At 37.7% G+C, this 24,193-nt stretch overlaps 2 protein-coding genes across 2 annotated transcripts; both read right to left on the bottom strand.

Annotated features, from left to right (window-relative positions):
* Positions 1-2,694: 2,694 nt before the first annotated feature.
* LOC122967465 (cytochrome c oxidase assembly factor 3 homolog, mitochondrial) lies at positions 2,695-4,698 on the bottom strand. The gene is made up of 2 exons (XM_044332142.1): positions 4,466-4,698; positions 2,695-3,517 (listed from the first exon to the last, which is right to left on the bottom strand). Exons 1-2 carry the CDS (start codon positions 4,632-4,634, stop codon positions 3,411-3,413), a joined length of 276 nt encoding a protein of 91 aa, XP_044188077.1. The 5' UTR covers positions 4,635-4,698; the 3' UTR covers positions 2,695-3,410.
* A 2,673-nt stretch (positions 4,699-7,371) lies between these two features.
* On the bottom strand, positions 7,372-21,871 carry LOC122967439 (NACHT, LRR and PYD domains-containing protein 12-like). Its single transcript, XM_044332101.1, is given in 12 exon segments — positions 7,372-9,723; positions 12,567-12,613; positions 12,960-13,133; positions 13,326-13,499; positions 13,631-13,779; positions 13,781-13,805; positions 14,828-15,001; positions 15,107-15,280; positions 16,274-16,447; positions 16,533-18,312; positions 18,480-18,765; positions 21,786-21,871. Coding segments are annotated over 11 exon segments (3,732 nt in total). The 5' UTR covers positions 18,754-18,765; positions 21,786-21,871; the 3' UTR covers positions 7,372-9,136.
* Between the last annotated feature and the right edge of the window lie 2,322 nt (positions 21,872-24,193).

The raw sequence follows: 24,193 nt of genomic DNA on the forward strand, positions 1-24,193 counted from the left end.
TTGACACATTTTCATTTTATTCCTCTGGGCCATCAAGGCTTTCAGTTCCTCATCAATCCAAGGTGCTTTTCTTTTTCTAACTGTGAATTTCCTAATGGGGGTATGTTTATCAGCCACTGCTAAAAACATTTTTGTAAATAGTTTGCTGTGTGCTGTGTCCACATTATTTATTGCGCACACTTTATCCCAATGTACCTTATTTATGTCCCTAATGAAGTCATTCTCACAAAAAGATTTAGAAGATCTTTGGAAAACAACTTGAACTTTTGCTTCCCTGACAGTTACCACCAAATCATGATCACTGAAGCCAGTTGTACATGACACAGCCTTTGAGAACATTTCTTTCACATTAGTGAAGCTGTGGTCAGTACAGGTTGCTGATTTCTGTCCTGCACAGTTGCATACATTTGCAATATCACTCAGTTTTCTTTTCAATGACCATGTTGCTGAGAGCCAGTCTATATTCAGGTCACCTAGAAAATAAATCTCTCTATCACAGTCTGTAGCCTTCTGTAGCATTATACATATATTTATTCGAAGTATTGAATATTTGCACTTGGTGGTCTATAACAACACCCTAAGAGAAATGGTTTGGTGTGAGGTAAACGTATTTGAATCCATAGGGCCTCAATAGCTGAAGTAAAAAGATGCCCTCTAACATGTATATGATTCTGGATATATATTGCCACACCATCACCACCATAGCTGATTCTGTCATTTCCGAAAACACTATATCCTGACAGCCATTTCAGTTACATCTACTGATGGATCTAAGAGAGTTTCTGAAATGGTGAGTGTGTGAAAATTCTCATTTTTAAGTAAGGAAGTCACCTCATGAACTTTATATTTAAGACTGCATATATTGAGATGCACAATTTTTAAACCCTCCTTTGGTAAATTAAGAGACAAGGTTAATCATTCATCTAATTTTCCATTTGATAAACAAACAAATACAACAAAACGGTTCAGCATGCTTCTTGCGCAGTTGATCTGAAATGTCATTTCAAATTTCATTTATATACACCAAAGTGCTCTTGAGATTAGCCCTTGCCTTTGTCATAAATTGTTTGTCTTTAAAGTGTAAAAGCTTAACCACAACTGAACTTGGCTTCCCAGCATTACCCCTAAATTTTCTATTCCTGTGTGCATGCTCTATCTCTGTAGTGCATCCAGTTTGAGCTTTGTGGTGCCTTCAATGACTAGATTGTTCCTCCGGGTTTGATTCTCCAGATAATCCAACCTCTCAAATTAGTCATTTGAATCCAATGGCTTTGATCTGATTTCAAGGACCTGTTTTACGAGATCCTTAGCCTCAGCAGAATAATTGATCATCTTTTATTTCATCAATATCTTTTTGAGAGTATTTCAGACTGATCTTTAGCTCTTGAATCTCAGTCAGCAGGGAGTCAGCTCTCTTATTTGTTGAATCCAGGATCAGTTGAGTAAAGCATTAACAGAGGCTTCTTCTCTTTTTAGTAATTCATCATAGTTCTTTCTGTTGTTCCAGCATGCCCTTAAGCATGTCCATAGTTACAATATTAGGCTCATCTCCTTGAATTATGTTTGTGTTGTTGGTGTTCCTTGGAGTTGACATATACAGATCTGTCAGTATTCTCACTCCAAAGCACCAATTACTCTCAAATATATTCAGGATTGAGGTTTTACCATGTACTGTAAGCAAGGATGTACTGTAAGCAAGAATACTCCAGGATATACAAGATCTCATTTGTCAATCCAGAGTCCAAGAGTGTCCTCCTCACTGGCTTGGGCTGATTCAAACACATCAGATGGAGTAAGCTGAGGTAGCATGAATCCACCAAATATCACAGTAAGCAAAAACCATCCACCACCTCTGACATCAGGAGGTAAACAGTACACCTGGATGGACACCTATGGACAAAATGTTTGTTTAACCTTAAGAAAGCATGTGTTCACAAGAAAGGGAATGAGTTCCCCCAGAATATTTATGGTACATCACTTCAAAAAAGGCCATAGTTATTGTAGCTACATAATTAAAATCATGACAAATGTTTTTAGGTATGACCCTCAGGGTCAAACAATTACACACACTGGGTGTGTGTCTGCCATGTCCATCTCAGCTACTGGTCACTGACTGGTAAATTGCCTGGCCTGGCTGCATGTGGTAGAGTTCTATTAAGCAATTTTGCACTTTCCCCAATCCTGACTGAAGTGCACAAAATGTTATAAGAAGGATTTCTCTTAAAAAAGATAAGGATCGTCTTACATGTAATTGTTAATGTTAATAGTGTTAAGGTTTATATGTCTTAAAACATGTCTGGAATCTTAAATGGTGCATTCAAGGAGGCTTTGTAAAATAAAATCTGGAACACAAACATGGACATACTGAAAAGCATCATGTGAATTTGTTCACTTCTTGCATTAAAACGTTTGTTCTGTTCAGTACCTAACTAACTGCTTGCTGTGATGGATTATTGCATTCGTCTCAAGGAAGATTCAAGAATCTGCAAGTTCCTTAGTTCCTCTTCAATAAACCTCTGGGAGCTTCAGGCCTGTCCATAAAGGTATGTTTTAGAGGAGCATAGTTGTGTTTTTCCAAGTCTAATAATGATTCAACTTGTGCATTCTTAACAATATTATATTTCACTTTTCTGGAACATAAACAACTTGAAAACAGATTCACTGACTTCATAAACACTGCTTCCATTTCACTTGGGTTCAGTACATGTAAAACCCCATATACTTAATTTTATTTTTCAGACTGAGAGAATATCACACTGAACTCCATTGACCAATCTGTCTCCTGAGATAACTTGCTTGTCAGTTAAAACACAAAATATTATATTTTTTAAATTTACACTATTTTTTATTAACTTAAAAAACTACTCTTAAATTCATCACACCACACATAATCTGACGAGTAGTAGACACATTTCAAATGTTAGAATAGGTTTTTTTGTTATTTCCACCAGCATTTACTGAAGAGCTGATATTGATACTAGAACAGCTTAATGGATTGGATATCAATTCAATACATTAAGAAATGGCTCCTTTAAAATATCTGTAAAAGGCTTTAGGTGATTTATCAGGTACATACTGTAATTTTGCTAACATGCTAAATGATAATAAATTGCAAGATTTTTGAATGGGGTTTGGTGTTATGGTTTTTCTCCTCATCTCAGGGTTACACTAGATTCAAAATATATTAACATGAATGTTCAGAGCAGAAGAAGATAGTTCAGATATCATCAATTTTGACAACAGATTTGATGAAAAAAAAGGTAACATCCTTATATCACTTGGAGTGGCAGGTAATACGTAGGTTCCTCTGCAGACATAAATCATCACCAAACAGTCTATGGATGTCACACATAATGCCCCAGAGCTCTGTGGTGAGGAGCCATGAACAGGACAGTTCATGTTCAGTGTCTTTAGGAGTTGGCGCCAGTCCGTGGCCCTCTAATGATGTGGATCCTGGCATCATCATCCAGCTCTTCCATTATCCTCTCCTGTTTGACGGACAGGATGGTGTAGCTAACTGGACAACTACAGGTTAAAGGAAAACATGATGACACAAAACAGCTGTGTACCTGATTTACATCGTTTTGTGTAGAGATGATCACTTCCGAATACAGCTCTGCTCTCTCCCTGAGATTGTTAACCTGACAACCTGGAAGTTATTTCATTCTTTGCCCTTGCTGCATTTGGATGACAATAAATTACCCAACAGGCGCCAGATTATTGTGGGAAAAGACCAGTGTTGCATTAATGCCACTTTTTACACTGTGAAAAAGGACATATTAGTGCATAAAAAGATTACTTCCACTCAAAAAGTATAATATATGATACCTGACCACTATTGTTTTAGGACAGACTCGAAAAAATTTGAACTTACCTGTTAAGAAAAAGAATTTTGCACAGACAAGTATATCCCAAGAAGCCTGTCAATCAGTAACTGGTAGAAATGATCCCCAACAAATTCAGAATTTATTCCTGTTTGAGTAGGCTAACATTTGCTGAAAACTGAAGAGGCAACTGTTTTAGGAAATTGCTGAGCCACTGACAAAACTATAGGCTGATGGACAAACAATTTGTTGCTTTTTACTTTTTGAGGTTTGTATTGTGCAAGATCATATCATCAGCATGGATAATACTTTGGCGCTCCCTCGTGGACAATAAATGTGATAAATTGATGAACCACAGAAGACACGCACTGTTTTCAATATTAAAACTGATTAGAAAAAATATCATCAGTTGTAGATAAATTTATTCCAATATATAGATTTATAATAAATTACATATTGTCCAAGCGCTACACGTGACAGTATTTAAAATTTGCTTGGTGTGCTTAGAATAATTATTTGCATTTTTCTTTCTCTTCTTTTTTAATCAGCCCCACAAGCCAATATAGACCTCATGTAAATGAAATAAGACTTACAGAAGATATGTCAATTCCTTTATACTGATATAGGTTAATAAAGGATACACATGCCGACCACAAACGCCCCGATAGCCAGGCCGGTCATCAGGTTTCTGCTGCGGACCCGCGCGGCATTTTTCTTCCAGTAGTCTAGCTGCTGTCTGCTGCGCATAAGCTGTTTCTCTGCCGCTGTTAATGTTGGTTTAGGGGACGTTTCTGCTCCTTTCTCCGCCATGACTGTTTAGATAATCAACTGCTCACATGAGTCGGGACACATACTAAAAAGAAAGAAAAAAGAGGCATATCGCCACCTGCTGTACTGGAGTACTGACTGTAAATTAAAATGATTATTTTAAAAATTATATTCTACTCCCTCTAATGCTTAACAAGCATCCAGGAATAAACACACCATGAAAAAGCCTTAAAATATATATTAAAACACATAGTTGGAACAGAATTTTATAATAACCTATCTATGTCAGTGGATACTGATTTATTTACATATTTATTTTTCTTACTTTTATTTATATTTATTTATATTTCTTAATTTTTATTCATTTCATCACCTACTTATGAACCTGATTTAAGGGGAGGTGTATTTTTATTTGATATTTATTTGTTTAATTTCTTAATATATATAATCAATTATTAATTCACTTCATTGCCAATTTATTAAATTATATATTCAGCTGTCTAGTCTATGAATACAATTATGACCCAGATTTAAATTAATAAACAAATATGTATTTAGCCTATCAGAAACCGATTTATTTGGATACTTATTTCATTGCCCACTATTCATATAGTTAAGTGAGATGTTTTTTTTTTCATTTGGTATTTATTTACTTAATGTCTTAACTGTCTAAATATAATTATGGCCCATCTAGTCAATAGTTTAGCAGTTTTGTATACTCGTTTATGAAATGTCTGTGAAAATTAAAGATAATAGTATTGTATGTATGTTACAATACATTATGTTGCATGTGGGAGAATAAAATGACTTGAAACACTGAAAGAGGTTTTCCTCACTGTAATCATTCTTCCTGTTCATACTGGCTATTAAAAGATCCCCTTCGAATGCGCTTTCAATGTAAATGATGGGGGCTAAAATCCACAGTATGTCCACACAGTCATTTTGTGCAAAAATACATTTAAAAGTTGATCTGAAGCTTATATGAGGCTTCATCAGCCTGAGTTAGTCATACCAAGTGGATATCTGCCACATTTACAGTCTTTTTAGCATCAAATTCCCTCTTTATGTTTCCTCAGACAGCGTTTACCTGTTGAGCTGTGGTGGAAGTATAGTGACAAAAAGAGGGACTTTGGCACTAAAAAGACTGTAACATTGAAAGATATCTACTTGATTTGACTCATTTGGATGTTGAAGCTTCATATTAGCTTCAGATAAAATTTTAAATACATTTTTGCACAGAAGGAGGACTGTGCATTTTGGCCCCCAACACTTCCATTGTAAGTGCATTATGAAGGGATCTTCTAATGGTCAGTATGAACAGGAAGAATGATTATGGTGATAATAACCTATTTCAATGCTCATTTGGGCACCTGAATATTGTTTTAAGACAGACTTGCATTTGGTTTTCATCTAGTTTGTTTAGCCTTACTGGTTAGTCAGCTTTTGCCTGACAGCCAAGAAATTTCATGTTACCTCAGGCAATGCCATCAAACACCCATCGAGTGGCACCTTGACCTATACTTGAATTTTTGTCTGGGCTGGAGGTACCAATGTTGCACATTTTGTGTTTTAATTCATATTTGAAGTTCTAGGACTGGAGGTACTATTGTTGCACTTTTGAGGGGGCTCAAATCTAAAATCTTGCCTAGAGCACCAACATAGTCAGAGCCAGCCATAAGAAGGACGTGAATACACTAGACTAAGTAAGATCATAGTAAACTCAACAGATTGTGTAATTAAAAGAGTAAAATATTTAAAAGAATGAATCAGAAATATGCAAAAGGGAGAATGGGCCACAGACATGTATTCGTTTCAGAGGTGGGGGGGTGGGGGCACAATGAAGTCAGGAATATTTTTTAATATAGTTTTCAGTTTTTTAAATTTATCTATATTAGTGATGCACGATATTATCGGCACGTCATCGGTATCGGCCGATAAAAGCTCTAAAATGAAATATCGGCATCGGCAAATTCTGCCGATTATGAGAGGCCGATATGCCGCCATCTCCTCCACCAACTGACTGTGCTTCCCTTGTCGGACTGTATCACCCTGACGGTCCCGGTGCTTCCTCCGCAGGCTCCACTTCACTCAAGCTGCCTGTCAGACCCACTGCTTCTTCCCACTTTAACCCGAATAACAAACTGGGGCTCGGTGCTCCACATAGAGAGCCAGGGCTAACGTTAGCTGGGAGGCTAGCGAAGGCTAGCTGGCTGTGCTTCCCTCTGGTCATGCTGCAGCTAATGCTCTGCTAGCCTCCCAGCCTCGGCTCTCCATGTGGATCCAACTGGACCACCAAGCCCCAATTTGTTGTTTCGGGTTAAAGTGGGAAGAAGCAGCAGGTCTGACGGGCAGCTGAGTAAAGTGGAGCCTGCGGAGGAAGCACCGGGACCGTCAGGGTGACACAGTCCATCGAGGTGCTGTGGTGTTCGGCTGCACAGATAAGAAATCCCTCGGCTGACAGGATGTACCATTCTGTTTGAAAAATAAAAAACTTAACCTTCTTCTTTTTGGTTTATAATGGCGGTTGGCAACCAGCATATTAGGTACATTGCCGCCACCTTCTGCTCCGGAGTGTGGACCAAAGATTAAATCCTACACATTAATCCTGTCTGTCTAATAAACTCAAAGAAAACTACTGCTCCACCCACTTGGCAAGTTCATTAAAGTTTTAATACTGAGCTCCTGAATCCAGTCTTCCTAAATTCTTCCTTCATATATTGTCTTTCTTGATCATACTTAGAACAATCTATGATTGCATGCATAATAGTCTCCTCAGCCAGCTGGAAAATAATATGTGCATATATTGGTATCGGCATGGGCAATGGGCCACAATGAGTTGGAAATATCGGATATCGGCAAAAAATCCAATATCGTGCATCCCTAATTTATATAGTTAGTTAGGAGCTGTATTGTTGTCTTTGGCTTAACCAGACAGCATTAAAAACAAAATAAGGCAATAAATGCAGAAAAACAGACGTACAAATGTACATGTATGTGAGCACTCAGGCGATGCAGTATACATTTCATAGGTTTTTTTTCATTGTTCAGCATCAGATTTAATTTTATTCCCCACAGTAACTGTGTGTAAATTCTGTCATTTACTTTGTGATACCAGCAACGGTGACAAGTTCAGCCTTGTTTTACTACAGAATATGGGATTATTCTGCATATTTACATTACATAGTTAGGTATCATATCAAATCTTTGCAAAATGCGTGTCAAAGAAAAGACTATTCTTCAAAAGAGTCTTTCTTCAACTTTCATAATGTCATGTCCACTCTAAAAACTCTGATTTGTTGCATATCATACATCTTTCTCTCCTTCATTACTTCCTGTCTTCTTCTGTGATTCAAGAAAGTCAAAAAACAAATATTGTATTATTCCTATATAAAAATCACAAGCAGCCCATGTTGACCAGTCACGGTTCTTGTGATCATATCGTGTAGTTACATTGTTGAGGAAATCTACGGAGCCTACACACGCAGTAAACCTTCCTATTCCCTACAGGAAACTTTATGAGGAAGTAACTGCATTCAACATGTTTGTTAGGCGTCGACACACAATTTCATAGAGTTGTGAAGTGGGAGATGCCGCTGGTTCCAGAAGTGTTTTTCCCCATTGTATATACCCATTTCAAATTTTACTTTAAATGACCTCCTCAATATTACTTAACACAGAAACTCAGGACTCTCCCAGATAATGTAACGATCCTATAGGTTTATATTATGACCACCAGTTTCAATTATTTCAACTTTGTTTCTGAGAAATCACGTTTTGTCTGTGATTTTGGCATGGCGGACCGCTAAGAATACTACAATATCCATGAGCCTGAGCTGCCATTGCCATGGAGAAGAAGCCAGTGAAAGGTGCAAATCAGAGTGGTAATGAATTCAAAACGTTGTTGGAGTTGTAAACAAAACTCTATGCAATAGTTGCTGAATTAACTTAAAAGTGACCCAGAAACTGAACCAAGCTTCTGCCCACACACATGACAGAATTGTAAGATCAGTGATTGGCTGTTTCTTGTTGAAATGCACATTTAGAGCTATATTTAACTTCTACCCTTTATGTACCAAGTTTTGTACAGAACCAGATATTTTCTAATGCAGCTGTTAATTTTTTGTGATAATGATTTAACTGGGAGAGTTTCATACTGATCGAAGCCGTAGAAGCGCTCAAACTGAGACCCAGTTCATGGGAAAAGTGAATGGGAATAAATTTTTCTATGGGAAAAAGGAATGGGATTTTTATTCCTGGAGACAAGGATGCTCCTCCCACTCTGCAACTCTATTAGGGAGCTAATAAGCAGGGTACAGCCCCAACCAGCCCCAACAATGTGATAGTAGGGCAAATGGCATGTAGCCTGACAAGTGGAACCCAGGGCAAACAAGGCAAACAAGATGAGCAAATCAACATCAACTGACATCAACAACTAACTCTCATCTGGAAGTTTGGTTGCTGGACAGAACACTGTTAAGAGGAATTTTAGTGAGAAAACTAAAACTAACAGGAAATTACACCTGTGATAGCCTCTGAATTCTGCGCTAGATGTCTGACTGAAGTTGTTCCTCATCTATGTGATGCAGAAACACTGAGGAACCATACCACAATAGTGTCACCCCAGGTACAGGCCTAACCTCAAAGCTAAAGCCAGGGTAGAGGGGTTCTGTGAATCTGGAGTAGAAGGTGTAGATGTGAGTCACTGTGTCAGATGAGACTGTGTAGAAGGACAGAGTGCCAGCAGGCCAGTCCAGATACACTGCTACTCTTCTGGTGTTGTTTTTAGGGGTACATATCTTTGTTTCTGTGTTATTGTGCCAAGCAGAGTAACCGGCATTGTAGTGTAGACTCCAGGACTTGTCATTCCCTCCAAACTTGCACTCATTACCATCTCCTCTTCTGCTGATTCCTCGGTAAGCCACTGTCACATTATATTGAAGATTTGTCTGAAATTCCCAGTAACAGCGACCAGTCAGTCCATTACTACACAGCAGCTGTTTGAAGGAATCAAATCTCTCTGGGTGATATCGATATGGCTGTTCCTCCTCCACTAATTTCACCTGTCTGTTGTTCTCCGACAGGATGAGTTCTCTGTGAGCTGTGTTTGGGTCCAGTGTGAGTTCACAGGCATCTGATGGACAGAACAAGATACAGTACAGCAGAAGTACATACTTGCTATGGTCAGCATTTGTTGATTCATTAACAACTTGGCAGTTATAATTAGTATTTTAATGTTCTGTGAATATTGTGCATGTACAGGATTTCTATGCTGAATAGGCTAATGATGAATCACCAGGCATAAAGTAGTCACTTCCAAAAGACTCTCACCCCCAAAGACGAAAAGAAGGTTACATGCAAAATGTGCTTTTGTAAGATCAGTGGTGGAAGAAGTACTCAGATCCTTTATATAAGTAAAAGTAGAAATACCACAATGTAAAAATACTGAATTATAAGGAAAATTTCTGCATTTGAAATCCTACTTAAGTAAATGTATACATTGATGTAAAGTATTAAACGTAAAAGTACTTTAAAAAAAAAAAATAGAAACCTGTAATAAATATGTTTAATAAAGTACATAGTTTATACAGATGAATCAATGTGTAAGTGGCCTAGAGTGTATGGAGGTTAGGTCAGTTGGTCCCAACAAAGGGGTCTCAACTTTGCTTTTTTGTGAAATATTTGAGAATTTAACTATTCGGGTCTCAAACAATGCTATAAGAACATATGAAAAGAATAGAGGGGAATAATTCCCTCTGAATTGTAGTGAAGTAAATGTATCAAGCAGCATAAAGTGGAAATACTCAAGTAAAGTACAAGTACCTCATAATTATATTTAAGTACAGTACTTGAGTAAATTTAATTAGACACATTTCAACATTGGGTAGCTTGCTGTTGCAGTTACCATGTCTTCTTCAGCTCAGATACTGTATGCATGTAATGTATCAAGTCTTATCACCTGAAATATGATATACTATAATGAATTTAAGCTAAAAAGCATTTTAACATTGAGGCATGAGTGGTGCTTTACCTTACAGCTTTATATATGTTTTGACATGCATATATATATATATATACATATTTGTAATATATGTACAGTAACTATATACTAATAATTGGTTGTAACAGTCCATACACAAAATATAATGTAAATATAATATTTAATTAAAGCTGCAAGCAGCGATGAATGGGCCCTCGCACCTCCGCGCATGTCCGGCCGCGGCGCAATCAAAGGGCTTCTGTCACGGGCATGTAGATGTCTTCAGACCTGGGCTGTTTTCAAACAGTGCAAGAAGGAGAGATAAACATCACTTCCTTTGTCCACTGTTTTGCCCATTGCTGGAGCTGCTTCGCTGAAATTTCATAGGGGGCACTATTCAGCCAGTTTGCATCATCGATAGAATATTGTCATGCAGACGTGTTCAGGCCGGGAGTCTTATCAAACATGTAAAGTTTGGTGCAGACTGGAGTATTTACAATAAAGTTATAGCAACTTCCTCTGACGTGGCGAAGCATCAAATCTTTACGGTGTGAGCATGAGAATTTTCTGCAGGGTGAGACATGTCTATCTTGCTCACACCTGTCATCAAAAGTATGCAAGTTTTGGGCCCATTCACTTGAATTTCAATTAGTAAATTTTGTGTGTAAAACAAATTTATTTCCTAATTTTCATCAAGTCTATTTTTAGAAATAACCCACATGACCTGGTCAAAGTTTGATTGAAATGTGTACTATCAGGTGTGTAGAGACAATAAGTAACTGCAGCTGGACACAGAAAAATACTCATATATTTGAATGGAGAGTGTGAGCGAACCCACACCTTTTTGAACATTTAGTGCTTCCACATAGTTTTAGGTACAGATTTCATTTGAACTTTAAATGAGTCACGAGACTTTGACCTACAAATCTTGAATTTACATGTTTTTTCTATCTTTTACTGTTTTTGAGATATTAGAGTCTGAGTTTTAAAGTCATTTGTTGCTGTTCCTGTTATTTTATAATGAGTGTGTATTGTGGAATATTTCACAGCACTGAGGGAGTCACATAACGAGGAGCAGTTGGAGAGGAGTACACTTCTGGTGAAATCTCCACATAAATCCCATTACTTTGGCCAAATCCTACATTAAAAATCATGTTTTAGTGGGAAATTTTGTGGCGAATCTATTGATACAGGTTTGAAAGTGATCAGACTTATAATTTAGATGTCAGAAACCTCTGTTTGACACAAAGTCCATGCCTCCCCCATTGTTTTACATTGTAAGGGGTACATTTGATGTGATGTGGCACTGCAACTTTCAGGGCTTATAAAATCCAAACCATTCGAGTTACTACACTACACTACATTCAAGTTTTTAACAATATTTTTTCAGCACATTGTCATAAGTCATCTATTGAAGTTTGAAGCCGATACCATTAATGCCCTCGGAGGAGATAGCATTTGTTTGGGGGCCAAAATTGAGGCAAAGTCTTATTAGAAAGGTTAATTGCGGACTTCCTGTTGGATTTAGGTCAGGGGTGTCAGTGTATGATTTGTAGGTCTTGATGAGACAAATAATTGAGTTTTGGTTTGATCTCTCTACGACATTCCTACAGGCCGTGGTGCCCATTTTAGTTACATAGGTGGCGCTAGAGAGCACATTTTGGCACTTTGGGGGTTAATTTTACATTTTATCAAATTTTTTATCAGACCTGAAGTGCATGCCAAATTTGGTGAGTTTTTGAGCATGTTTAGGGGGTCAAATTTAGGGTTTAAGTGGCGGAATAATAAAGCAAGAAGAAAGAAACAAACACACAAAATACAATAGGGCCTTCACCCTTTCGGCTCGGGCCCTAAAAAATATGAATGTAATCATGTGACACAATATACATACTGTACATCATATGTGTATATGCACAATATTTACTTGGTCTATTTTTAGGGTAAGTCCATACAACATGGAAGCTGCTTTGTTCTCATTAATAAAATAAAATACTTACACTTCCACAGACCAGATTTTAACCTCTGCACTCCACCATGATTCACTCTGAAAGAATAAACAGTCTGAAAAGCATATTCTCTTTGACTGTGAAAGTAGGAGCATGAAATAGCTTTCATTAGGAATTATTATCCACAATCTATGCTAAATTTTAGCATTACAACTTGTTTCTTATTTTAGTAATTTTATTTAGTCATAGTTGACATTTAAACTGTATCACTTATGATAACATTGTACTCACGATAGTTTTCTCCTTTAAAGTTTGATTAGTGGTTTCCACTCTTTTTTCTAATCTAAAATTGTTTTTAAGCCCAAGTTGTTGTAAAGAGAACGATCCTTTAATATTTCACTGCCACCAAGGTTCCACTAGGTGTAAGCGCTCTATGAGCCATACCTGAGAGTGTCCAGTCTCCAGTTTGGATTCTGCAGTCCAGAAGAGAGCAGTTTCTCTCCTGAGTCTCCTGGATGATTGTAGCTGAGATCCAGCTCTCTCAGATGGGAAGGATTGGAGTTCAGAGCTGAGGCCAGAGAAGCACAGCCCTCCTCTGTGACCTGGCAGCCTGACAACCTGCAAAAATTGATGCACACTTGATTATTTATTATTTTGACCATGAAGTTAAAACAATAAAGGAGGAGGTATTGCCAACAATCGTTGCTACAACTGGTTTCAAGTCACTGTGAGATCCCACACAGGTTTAGAATCTTGTCCCTGATGTGAAAGTGTGTTTGAGAGAGCATTTAGATGGGCATTTGTTCTGACCTGAGAGTTTTCAGTCTACATTCAGGACTCTCAAGTCCAGGAGAGAGCAGCTTCACTCCTGAATCCTGAAGGTCGTTGTTACTCAGATCCAGCTCTCTCAGACTAGAGGTGTGGGAGCTGAGAGCTGAGGCCAGAGCTTCACAGCTTCTCTCCAACAGCTTACATCCAGTCAGTCTGAGGAATAATTAATGTTGATGACAAACACAAGCTCATGTTGTATGGCCAATAATTGTTCAAACTTTAATCTTAAATTCCTTAAAAGATAAAAATGTCTCTAAAAGTACCAAATATATCACTCAGCTGACCTGAGAGTTTCCAGGTTACAATGTGGACTGTCCAGTCCAGCAGAGAGGAACGTCACTCCTGAATCCTGCAAATCGTTGTTACCCAAGTCCAGCTCTCTCAAGCTGGAGGTCTGGGAAGAGAGAACTGAGGCCAGAGCTTCACAGCTTTTTTTCCAACAGGTTACAGCCACGTAGCCTGAGGAAGAATTAATTATAAAACAAATATAAAAAGTAATCTCTTTTCACACTCAATTCCTGAGTATAAAGATGGACTTTTTAGGTCACATACTGCTTACATGTCTTTAAAGTAAAGAGAGTCATCTTTAAAAGTAAAGTGATCATGAAATGAAAACTCTAAATGTTAAATGTTGAAAGAACAAAACCCTTTTTTAAAAAGTACAATTTCATTTGAAAGTTCGATTGATTCATTAATGTAAAGACATAGTAAGTACAGTAACAGAATTATTCAACGGTTAATTTAATTATCTTTTTTATTGATTTTTTGGGGGAGTTTTATAACTCATAGTTTAAACTAAAATTTAATCAATTAACTTAGAATACCTTTTTTAAGTGTTAATTTATTAATTGATTCTAATTTTGGATGTCTGGATAATATCTGGCCCTGATCTGGATCTGAGTAATTTACAATTGGATACCTGCCCATCACACATCCAATCCTTTATTTACACAGCAGGAGAATATATGCAATGTTAATTTAATATGTATCTGTCACATTGAAATAATTGGTGCAGCCTTCTGACTTTTGGCCACATTTTTCACAAGCTACTTAAACACTGAAGATCTGTAAGAATACCATTAAAGGACTGGTTCACAATTTTTCAAGTCTGTCTTAAAACAGTCAGCTGCCAAAATAATCACTGAAACCAGTTTAGCTTGCTGTAACAATAATAATAATAATAATAATAATAATAATAATAATAATAATAATAATAATGACCATTTAAAGATCCCTTCCCAATCTGCTCTCAGTGTAAGTGGGGGACAAAATCTACAGTCCTTGTTTTGTGTAAAAATGTATTTAATAGTTTATCTTAAACTAATATGAGGTTTCAGCAGTCATATTTAGTCAGATCAAGTGGAAATCTTGCAAAGTTACAGTATTTTTAGTACAAAAGTCACTCTTTTTGTTTCCTCCAACAGTGTTTCCCTGTTGAGCTTCAGTGAAGGGACAGTAACAATAAGAGGGAATTGTCTAACCTGAGAGTTTCAAGTTTACTGTGTGGACTCTCCAGCCCAGCACTGAGCACCATCACTCCAGGGTCCTGCAGGTTATTATTACAAAGGTCAAGCTGTCTCAGACTGGAGGACGGGGAACTAAGAAAAAAGGCCACAGCATCACAACCTTTCCACGTCAGCGCACAACCAATCAACCTAAAAAATAAAATGTCTGTGTTAGCAAAAACAAGATTTTCATTTAGTGTTGAGCAACTTTTTGAATGAAAAGGTTTGAGATGGTTAGTCATACGGCCGACTCACCTGAGAGTTTCAAGTCTGCAGTGTGGACTCTGCAATCCAACAGAAAGCAGCTTCACTCCTGAGTCCTGCAGGTTGTTGTTTGTCAAATCCAGCTCTCTAAGACTGAAGGACTGAGAACTGACAGCTGAAGACAAAGCTTTACAGCTAACGGATGGCAGATCACAGCCAATCAGCCTAAAGAAGAATAAATGATGAGGATGGACGAATACTGTAAAAATAAGTTTTGATAAATACAGTATGACTTTTGATTTGACTGAATTTTGATTCCCTCTAGTCGCAGTAGTTCCTTTATATCATTCTTTTAAAAAAAAAATAATTTCCTATTTATTTATTATTCCTTCCATCTTTATTTTTATGATATAGCACATGAGAAGTGAATGAGCAGCACATGCCCCTCCATCACTACCATCACTGAGGTGTCCTTAAGCAAGGTACATGCTGCAGCAGAGCTGCTCAGCATCCACCAGATCAGACCATGCTTGTACAGGACAGTGTCCAGTTAATATATGTAGGTGTATGTATATATTAAGTTTTGGACAAATTTGCAAATTGCAATTTTGACCTAATGATGGCGCTAATTGAGGTCAATATATAACTAAATTTATTACAGTTGATCCTGGAGGGAACATGGATGGCTGTACAAAATTTCATGGCAATCCATCCAGTAGTTGTTAAAATATTTCAATCTGAACCAAAAATTTGGCACTTAAGGAAAGGTTCAACAAAGTCATTAGTATAGATCATTTCAGAACCACGAATGTCTTTACCAAACTTTGCGCTAATTCATCCAGGATATGTTGAAATACTTTACTGGATAATTAAAAATGTTGACCTGCTAGTTGCTTGAGATGAAAAGCTAGGGATTTCACCATACTCATCAGGATTCCTTCTCTGAGGACCTAGAGTGTTGGATATTTCATGACAATCCATCCAATACCAAATTCCAGATATTTCAATGTGGACCAGTGTTGTGGACCAACCAACCAACCTGCTATCCCAGGAGCCACACTGCTATTGTGGCTAAAAGTCTATAATGTATGGGCATATTCATTAAAAGTAAGATTTCCATTGCCTCAGTAGAAAAAAGGGTAAGCAGTAGTAATAAACACAAAAATGTAAAATGTAGTCAAAGTGGTATTTAATGATACTTAAATAAAGCATGCTGACCTGAGAGTTTTCAGTCTACATTGTGGATTCTTCAAGCCACATGTAAGCTCCTGGACCCCTGCATTCGTCATGCTGTTGTAACTCAGGTCGAGCTCTCTCAGATTAGAGGACAGGGAACTGAGAACTGAGGCCAGAGCTTTACAGCTTCTCTCAGACAGCATACAGCCACTTAACCTTAAAATGCCAAACAAAGGATGAACAAAAACCTCAAAATATAACATCCACAGTTTTTAATATGTAAAATAATTTGTGCACCCACAGAGATATCTTGGAGGCTTGAACTACTGGCAGCAACTTCAGAAGACCTTCCTCTGAAGCTGAGAATTTCTTCAGGTCAAACACGTCCAACTCATTCACTGATGATAATAGGATGAAGACCAGATCTGACCATTGGGTAGGAGAGAGTTTGTATGTGGAGAGACTTCTTGAACTCAGGTACTGTTGGATCTCCTCCACTAAAGAATGATCGTTCATGTCATTCAGACAGTGGAAGAGATTGATGCATCTCTCTGGAGAGGGATTCTCCTCAATCCTCTTTTTGATGTACTGGACTGTTTCCTGATTGCTCTGTAAGCTACTCCCTGATTGTTTCAATAGGTCTTGAAGAACAGCTTGATTGGTCTTCAGTGAAAGGCCCATGAGGAAGCGAAGGAACAAGTCCAAGTGTCCATTTGGACTCTGTAAAGCCTTGTCAATTGCACTCTGGTAGAGATGTTTTACTGATCTGTCTGTGATGAGGGAGGGTGATTGTTCCTCCGACAAGAGGTTGACACCAGAGTTGACGAATGACACAATGACATGAACAGCAGCCAGAAACACCTGACAGCTTAAATGGACAAAGGAGAAAAGTTGGTCCTGGTTTAGTGCACGCTCCTTTTTAAAGATCTGTGTGAAAACTTCTGAGTACACTGAGGCTGCTCTAATATCAATGCCACACTCTAGAAGATCTGCTTCATAGAAGATCAGGTTGCCTTTCTGAAGCTGTTCAAAAGCCAGTTTTCCCAGAGCGAGAATCATCTTGCTGGTCTTGGTGTTCCACGGTGGATCTGTCTCAGCTCCTTCTTGGTATTTGACATTTGCTAGTTTGGAGTTAACCACCAGGAAGTGTGTGTACATCTCAGTCAGGGTCTTGGGCAGCTCCCCTTTGTCACTGGTTTTCAAAACGTTCTCCAGAACTGAAGCAGTGATCCAGCAGAAAACTGGGATGTGGCACATGATGTGGAGGGTTCGCGAAGCCCTGATGTGGGTGATAATTCTACTGGTCAGCTCCTTATTTCTGAATCTCTTCCTGAAGTACTCCTCCTTCTCTGAATCCGTGAACCCTCTCATCTCTGTCACCATGTGAATGTACTCTGGAGGGATTTGACTGGCTGCCTCAGGTGTTGTTGTTATCCAGAGATGAGCAGAAGGAAACAACTTCCCCATGATGAGGTTTGTTAGCAGCACATCCACTGAGGCTGACTCAGTGACATCAGTCAGGATTTCGTTATTGTGGAAGTCAAGAGAAAGTTGAAACTCATCCAGACCATCAAATATAAATACAATCTGGAGTTTATCAAAGTTTTCTACTTCTTTGGTATCAGCATAGAAGTGATGGAGAAGTTCCACCCAGCTGTATTTTCTGTCTTTAAGCAAATTCAACTCTCGGAAAGTGAATGGAAACAGGAACTGTATATTGTTGTCAACTTTGTCTTCAGCCCAATCCCGAACAAACTTCTGTGTCAAGACTGTTTTCCCAATACCAGACACTCCTTTTGTCATTAATGTTCTGACTGATTCATCTTGACCTGGCATGGGTTTAAAGAAGTCCTCTATACTGATAGTCTGTTCCAGATTAACTGTTATGCTGGATGCTGTTGCAGTTTGGCTGATCTCCTGTGTTATGTTGACCTTTTGAGACGTTTCCTCCATTATATAGAGCTCAGTGTTGATATCATTCATCAATATCTGCTTTCCAGATTTTGTGGCTTGCTCAAACGAATGCTGAAACCTTCTCCTGAGGTTGGATTTTAGTTTGCGTTGGCAATCAGTGAGAGTCTCTAAGGGAACAAACAACAGATGACATTAATGTAAATATGCTATTGTAAGAAGAGTAATGCAAACATTTCCAGATGAATGGACACAAACACATTTCCAACTCTATCTTACCTATTCACCTGTTCATTTAGCTGTTGGGTATGCATTTATTTGTTTTTCCCCTACTTACCTTTGGATGTTGAGTTGATATTTGATAAATGCTGCACCAAGCCATTTTTTTTTATCCTCTTCAAAACCATTATGGTCACCTCCACTGCGTTTTTGTTGTAGGTCTCTACGATCTGATCAACTGTGTCCAACCTGTCTGTGTTCTCCAGCTGGCTCCTTTGGATAGCTGGGAAGCCCTCCAAGACATCAGCCTGCTGCAGGAACCATTTGAACTTTTTAAACTCTTCATCTGTCAAATATTCCAAAGTTCCCAGCAGCTCTACAGGCGTTACCATGGTCTCTTCTTGCTGAAATAAAATGGAACCTTAGTAACAATTTACAGAGGCAGTGCATAGGGATGTGAAGTCAGCTTTCAGGTCTATCAGATTTCATGCCCCCCTGGTTCCGGAAATAAAAATTCATTTTTCCCATAGACAATGTTACGTGAGTCACAGTTTGAGCACCTCTATGGCTTGAATCGGCATGAAACTCTTGAGGTTAAATCATCAGTACAAAAGATGGACAACTATCTGGTTCTTTAGAAAAAAGTCAAAGGTATAAGACTGTGTACATCAAAGTTTTTGTGTAGAAGTTACCTGTGACTCCCAATGTGCATTTCAGCAAGAAAAAGCCAATCACTGGGCTTTAAATTCAATCATGTGTGCCGCCTATGGCGGGCAGAAGCTAAAGATTACAATGTTGATAAAACTGATTTTACAATCTACAGAGTGAATCAGATTACTTTTAATTTGAATTCATTACTCTCTGATTCGTGCCCATGGCTTCTTCTCCATAGCAAGGGTTGTGAGTGTCGTAGTATTCTTAGCTGTGCGCCATGCCAAAGTCACAGACAAAACATGATTTCTCAGAAACAAAGTTGAAACAATTGAAACTGGTGGTCAGAATATAAACCTATAGGATCGTTACATTATCCGGGAGATTCCTGAATTTCTATGTTGAAGAGGTTTTTAAAAAAAACTTTGAAATGGGAATACAGAATGGGGAAATACACTTCTGGAACCAGCTTTTTTAGCTTATTATACCTACCCTTTTTACATAACATATTCTTTCCAAACATTCCAAACATTTCATACACAATAATGATCATACCTTAGTTTTATATTTGTTTATCACCTTATTTTTAAACATTTTTTAAAATTTGCTGAGTGAACTACACATTCTTAATTCCTTGTCACAACTATTCCACAAGTTAACCCCTTTGACAGATATACATCTATTTTTTTTATATTTGTCCATACCCTTGTTTTTTAAACATACCTATTCCCCTAAATTCATACTGGCTAATTCATACTGGCTCTCTCTAATTTCAAACAACCTCTGAGTACATTTAGGAAGTAAACTATGTTGTGCTATGTACATTATCTGTGCAGTTTTAAGATCAACTAGATCACAAAATATTAAAGTATGTAAGTTAATAAATAGTGCGTTGGTTGGTTGATAGTAATTGATTGATTTACAATTCTTATAGCTCTCTTCTGTGGCATGAAAATTGGGTTAATGTCGGTTTTGTATGTATTTCCCCATATCTCCACACAGTAGGTAATGTATGGAACTATGAGAGAACAATACAGTATATATAGTGAGTTCTGATTCAATATATCTTTAGTTTTTTATAATATTGCAATGATTTTAGACATTTTTTTACATTATTTGTGTGGTTTCCATCATAATTTATGATCAATTATCACGTCCAGAAATGTATTTTCATACACTCTTTCTATTTCAGCATCATTGATCATAATTTTCACTTGATAAGTGATTAGCCAATTACAAATATTATAAACTTTTTAAACAGGACTTTTGTCTCCCCCTCCTGACAGTGAGCATAAAGGGGGGCACTCGGCTGTTATTGCCTGAGTACAAAGATGTTACTAGGACGAGGGGAGGAAATTTCTCTTTGTTTGATAATGTTAGACTTTTTTGTCAGTTTCCCACCTCATTTTAAAAAAGACAAGAGAAAAAGAGAGAGAGAGCTGCCAGAACCAGCAAGCGAGAAAGAGAGAGCAGCTGTGGTCAAGTGAGCTAGAGAGTGAATGAAGAGAGGGAGCAGTAGTAGCAAGAAAGCCAGTGAATCAGATCAATAAAACGTTATTTTCTGATTGTTTCACAGCGGTTATGTTGTAGAGCATAAACATGCCCACACACGTCAGCTCAAACCTGCAGTGGTGCACCGCAAAGCCTGATTTGGTCTGAATATGGCCTGTCACAGGCATGCAGCACACTCTCGTGCACACCCTGAATGACAGGCACACAGAGAGGGCCGGTATAAATGGATATGTTTTGACGGTCCAAAAATGTGTTTTTTGACAGCCCACTGGGATTTGTCCCAGTTCGCCTGATGGCCAGTACATACTGGCTGTAACCTACTGTTGTGGCCAGTATGTACTTGAATGTATCAAGGCAGGTTCCTGGTGTTCTATATACACAGCTGTTGGAGGGCTTTTCATTAATCTTTGCAGAAATGCTTTTCTGTAAGTAACAAAATCAACCTCACTGATTCACACGTTCTATCATGTTTAATCCATACAAAAACTGGAGTGAAAAAATGACACAATGAGGTTTTACGAGGGGTTATGTGAGGGACCGAGCTGGCAGGCATGAGTCACAGGTAGTTCAAAGATTCAGGGCCCATAAAAGAGGCCAACTAAAAACAACTAACACAGGCTATAATAACTTAACATAAACTGAACAGACTTAACTGACCTACTGGCTGATCAGACCATTTGAAACATCTGAGACAAAAGAGACAATTCAGAAAACTGTTGACTGAACAAAATTAACTAAATATGTGTGCTACAAATAGAACTAATGCATTGTCAAAAATACTCAATGAACTATGAGTATGATCTATGAAACAAGAGTTATGTGTCATGTCATTTATCTGTTTGCATAAGGTCAATACACCAAAGTACACAAAATAAAGTGTAAAGTATAGGGATATGCACAAGAAGGCATCTAATCAACTGTGTGGCAGTAGATGCGACCATCACATGCAGATCCTCTCTTCTGAAGTAAGTTTTATTTGGAAAAACTGACCACATATTGGGAATCTAAATGGTTACTTTCTCACCTGAAAATTTTTAAAACTTAATAAAAAGCCATATTAACAGTCCTACAGCAAAAATTACAACAGTTTAATCTCCACCCTGAAACCCTGTCATCATGGAAAAATTATTGACTGCTGGCTGATGGCTTCATATTTGCCATAACATGAGAGTGGTATCAATTTTCTCATCTAAATGGTGGCAAGAAAGTGAATATGTGTGTTTTTCAAAATCTGTGAATGCAGTAAGTGAGAAAGCAGTACCTTTCCTTCTCAGTCAGAGGTCTTGATTGAAGCTCCTTCTCCAGGTTGGAGGCTTGAATCTGTGGTTTTATAATAGCTAATAAACTGGGGTGAAGAGCAGAGGAAAAGAGGAGGAACCTGGAAGTTCCTCATGCAAGTTTGTTCCTCATGACGTTACTCAAACACAATGGATTGTTTTTTAAATCCCATAATTTTTTTTTTTTATAACCAAATATGATGATGTCATGCAAACTGACAGAAATATCCATAAAGATTCTTTGTGTCAGATTTTTAATGCTGCTGTGTGCACAAGCCTAGTTTCCACTCCTACAGTTAGCCACAGATGCACATTCTGTACTTGAAGTTAACTGATTGGCAAGAAGTGCTGTTTCACCAAATGTCTATTGCATTGAGGTGCACAGGAGAACAGCTGTGGCTTGCTCATAAGAACAGACTAAAAACAAATATAGAAATTGACGAATAATATAAATATTGATTTTCCTGATTTCCTGATAGAGCTGTGATAAGTCTCTAAAATTCTGTTATGTCACCATGCCCCACTCTGTACTAAAATAGACAAGAAGTGTTGCAATGCGTCTTCTGGACTGAGAAATGGTGCGAGAGAGAGAGAGAGAGAGAGAGAGAGAGAGAGAGAGAGAATTGCTCTGTGTCACCTTAAAAAAGTAGAGAAATTGTAAGAACAAAGTCTGTGAACAAAGAGTGCTGTTCCAGCCATTAGCCAAATACAAAAATAAGTCCAGCTGAAGTAAAGCTTTCAGATTTCTGTAAACCGTATGAGCTAAGATCATTGTAACCTTCAGATGCTTTTGGGAAGTGCCACCCAGTTTCACTTCATTTTTTGCTACTTCCTCTTTCATAAAGGTGTTGGTGTTTAACCCATGAAGGAGCGCTCTCCAGAGGTTTTGATACAATTTTGTTATAAGCTGCTTTCCATGGGTTTTAATGATTCTGTTTACAGCTGGTACAAATCATATTCCTCTGGTAGAGATCAGACTGATAGGAACCCTGCTATAAACTCTATACATAAATACCATGTTGACCCAAACATATGATATTTTATTCTGGAGGTTACGTTTGAAAAAGTGGGGATCATCTTATATTTAAGGACTAGACAATTACATGTAGACCAGATTATCTTTTTGAATTGAGAGTATACTGGTGTTATAATAAAGTGATAATATATAAAACATATAAAAATAGCCTAAATCTTAACTCTTTACACTTCACCATTGTGTGTGTATGTGTGTGTGTGTGTGTGTGTGTGTGTGTGTGTGTGTGTGTGTGTGTGGGCATGTGTGATGCGGGGTGACTCTCTTCTGGATGCCTCTCCTTCTCCTCCTTCACTGTTAAGCCTCAGCTCTGAATAATTCCCCTGCCCCTTTTTAATGTATGTGTGGATGGTATGCTTAATGGCTCTTTTATTAATTCTTGCTATTGTTAAGTAAAGAATTTTTTATGGATGGAACCATGTCTCTTGCTTCTTAGTATGACAAACCTGATTGCCTCTTCGGTTATTGGTACTGGTCTGAGGTAACTTGAGGTAACCTTGGGTAAAACCCCCAGGGTAGTGTAGTTGGATTCCTTTGATTACACTGGTTAATGCCCTACATCCCATTCTCTTGCCACAATAAGGAAAATCTTAAGTTTACAATTGATTTAATTTACAATACATGTGTTCTATTTATGGTTATAACACTCATTAACTTTCAGTAGGTCCTTCTGACACAGAGCAAGGTTGAAGCTCCATAAATTTCAACTAAGTATCTTTAGACCAATTAATTTCAAGGAAAAAAATCCTTAACCACTATGGAAAAAACTTAAAGCATAGGTTCACATCTTTTAAAGTCTGTATTAAAACAATACTGCTATGACCATGTGTACTGTACATTGGAATAGTTTTTGCTTGCTGTGAACACTGCGCTCCCAGAATGCAGGCTTACTGTTGGTTTCTGTGCAAAAATATAAATACAGTACATAATTACAAAGTTTATATGAAGTTAATAATGAAAGCTGTCTGAGTTAATCAAATCAAGTGGGTTAACATCTTTTTAGTATAAATTCCCTCTGAATATTTCCGTGCTGAGCTGCTGTGGAGGGTAGATCAGATTATCTTTTTGAATCGAGAGTGTACTAGTGTTATAATAAAGTGATAATACATAAAACATAAAAAATTACCTCACTCTTAACTCAACCCGTCTTACAACAGCAACATATAGTCTACACCCAAAATCTGGAGCACTGTATTATAAGTATTTTTAATGTTTTTGTAATGTGTACAGCACCTTGAGTTACAACTACTGTATGAAAAGTGCTATACAAATAAATAAACTTAAAGGTGCAGTGTGTAGAATTTGGTGGCATTGAGTGGAACAGACTTGCCAGAAATGGAATATAATATTCATAAGTAT

This window comes from Thunnus albacares, chromosome 17 (genome assembly GCF_914725855.1).
Source record: "Thunnus albacares chromosome 17, fThuAlb1.1, whole genome shotgun sequence".
Lineage (NCBI taxonomy): Eukaryota > Metazoa > Chordata > Actinopteri > Scombriformes > Scombridae > Thunnus > Thunnus albacares.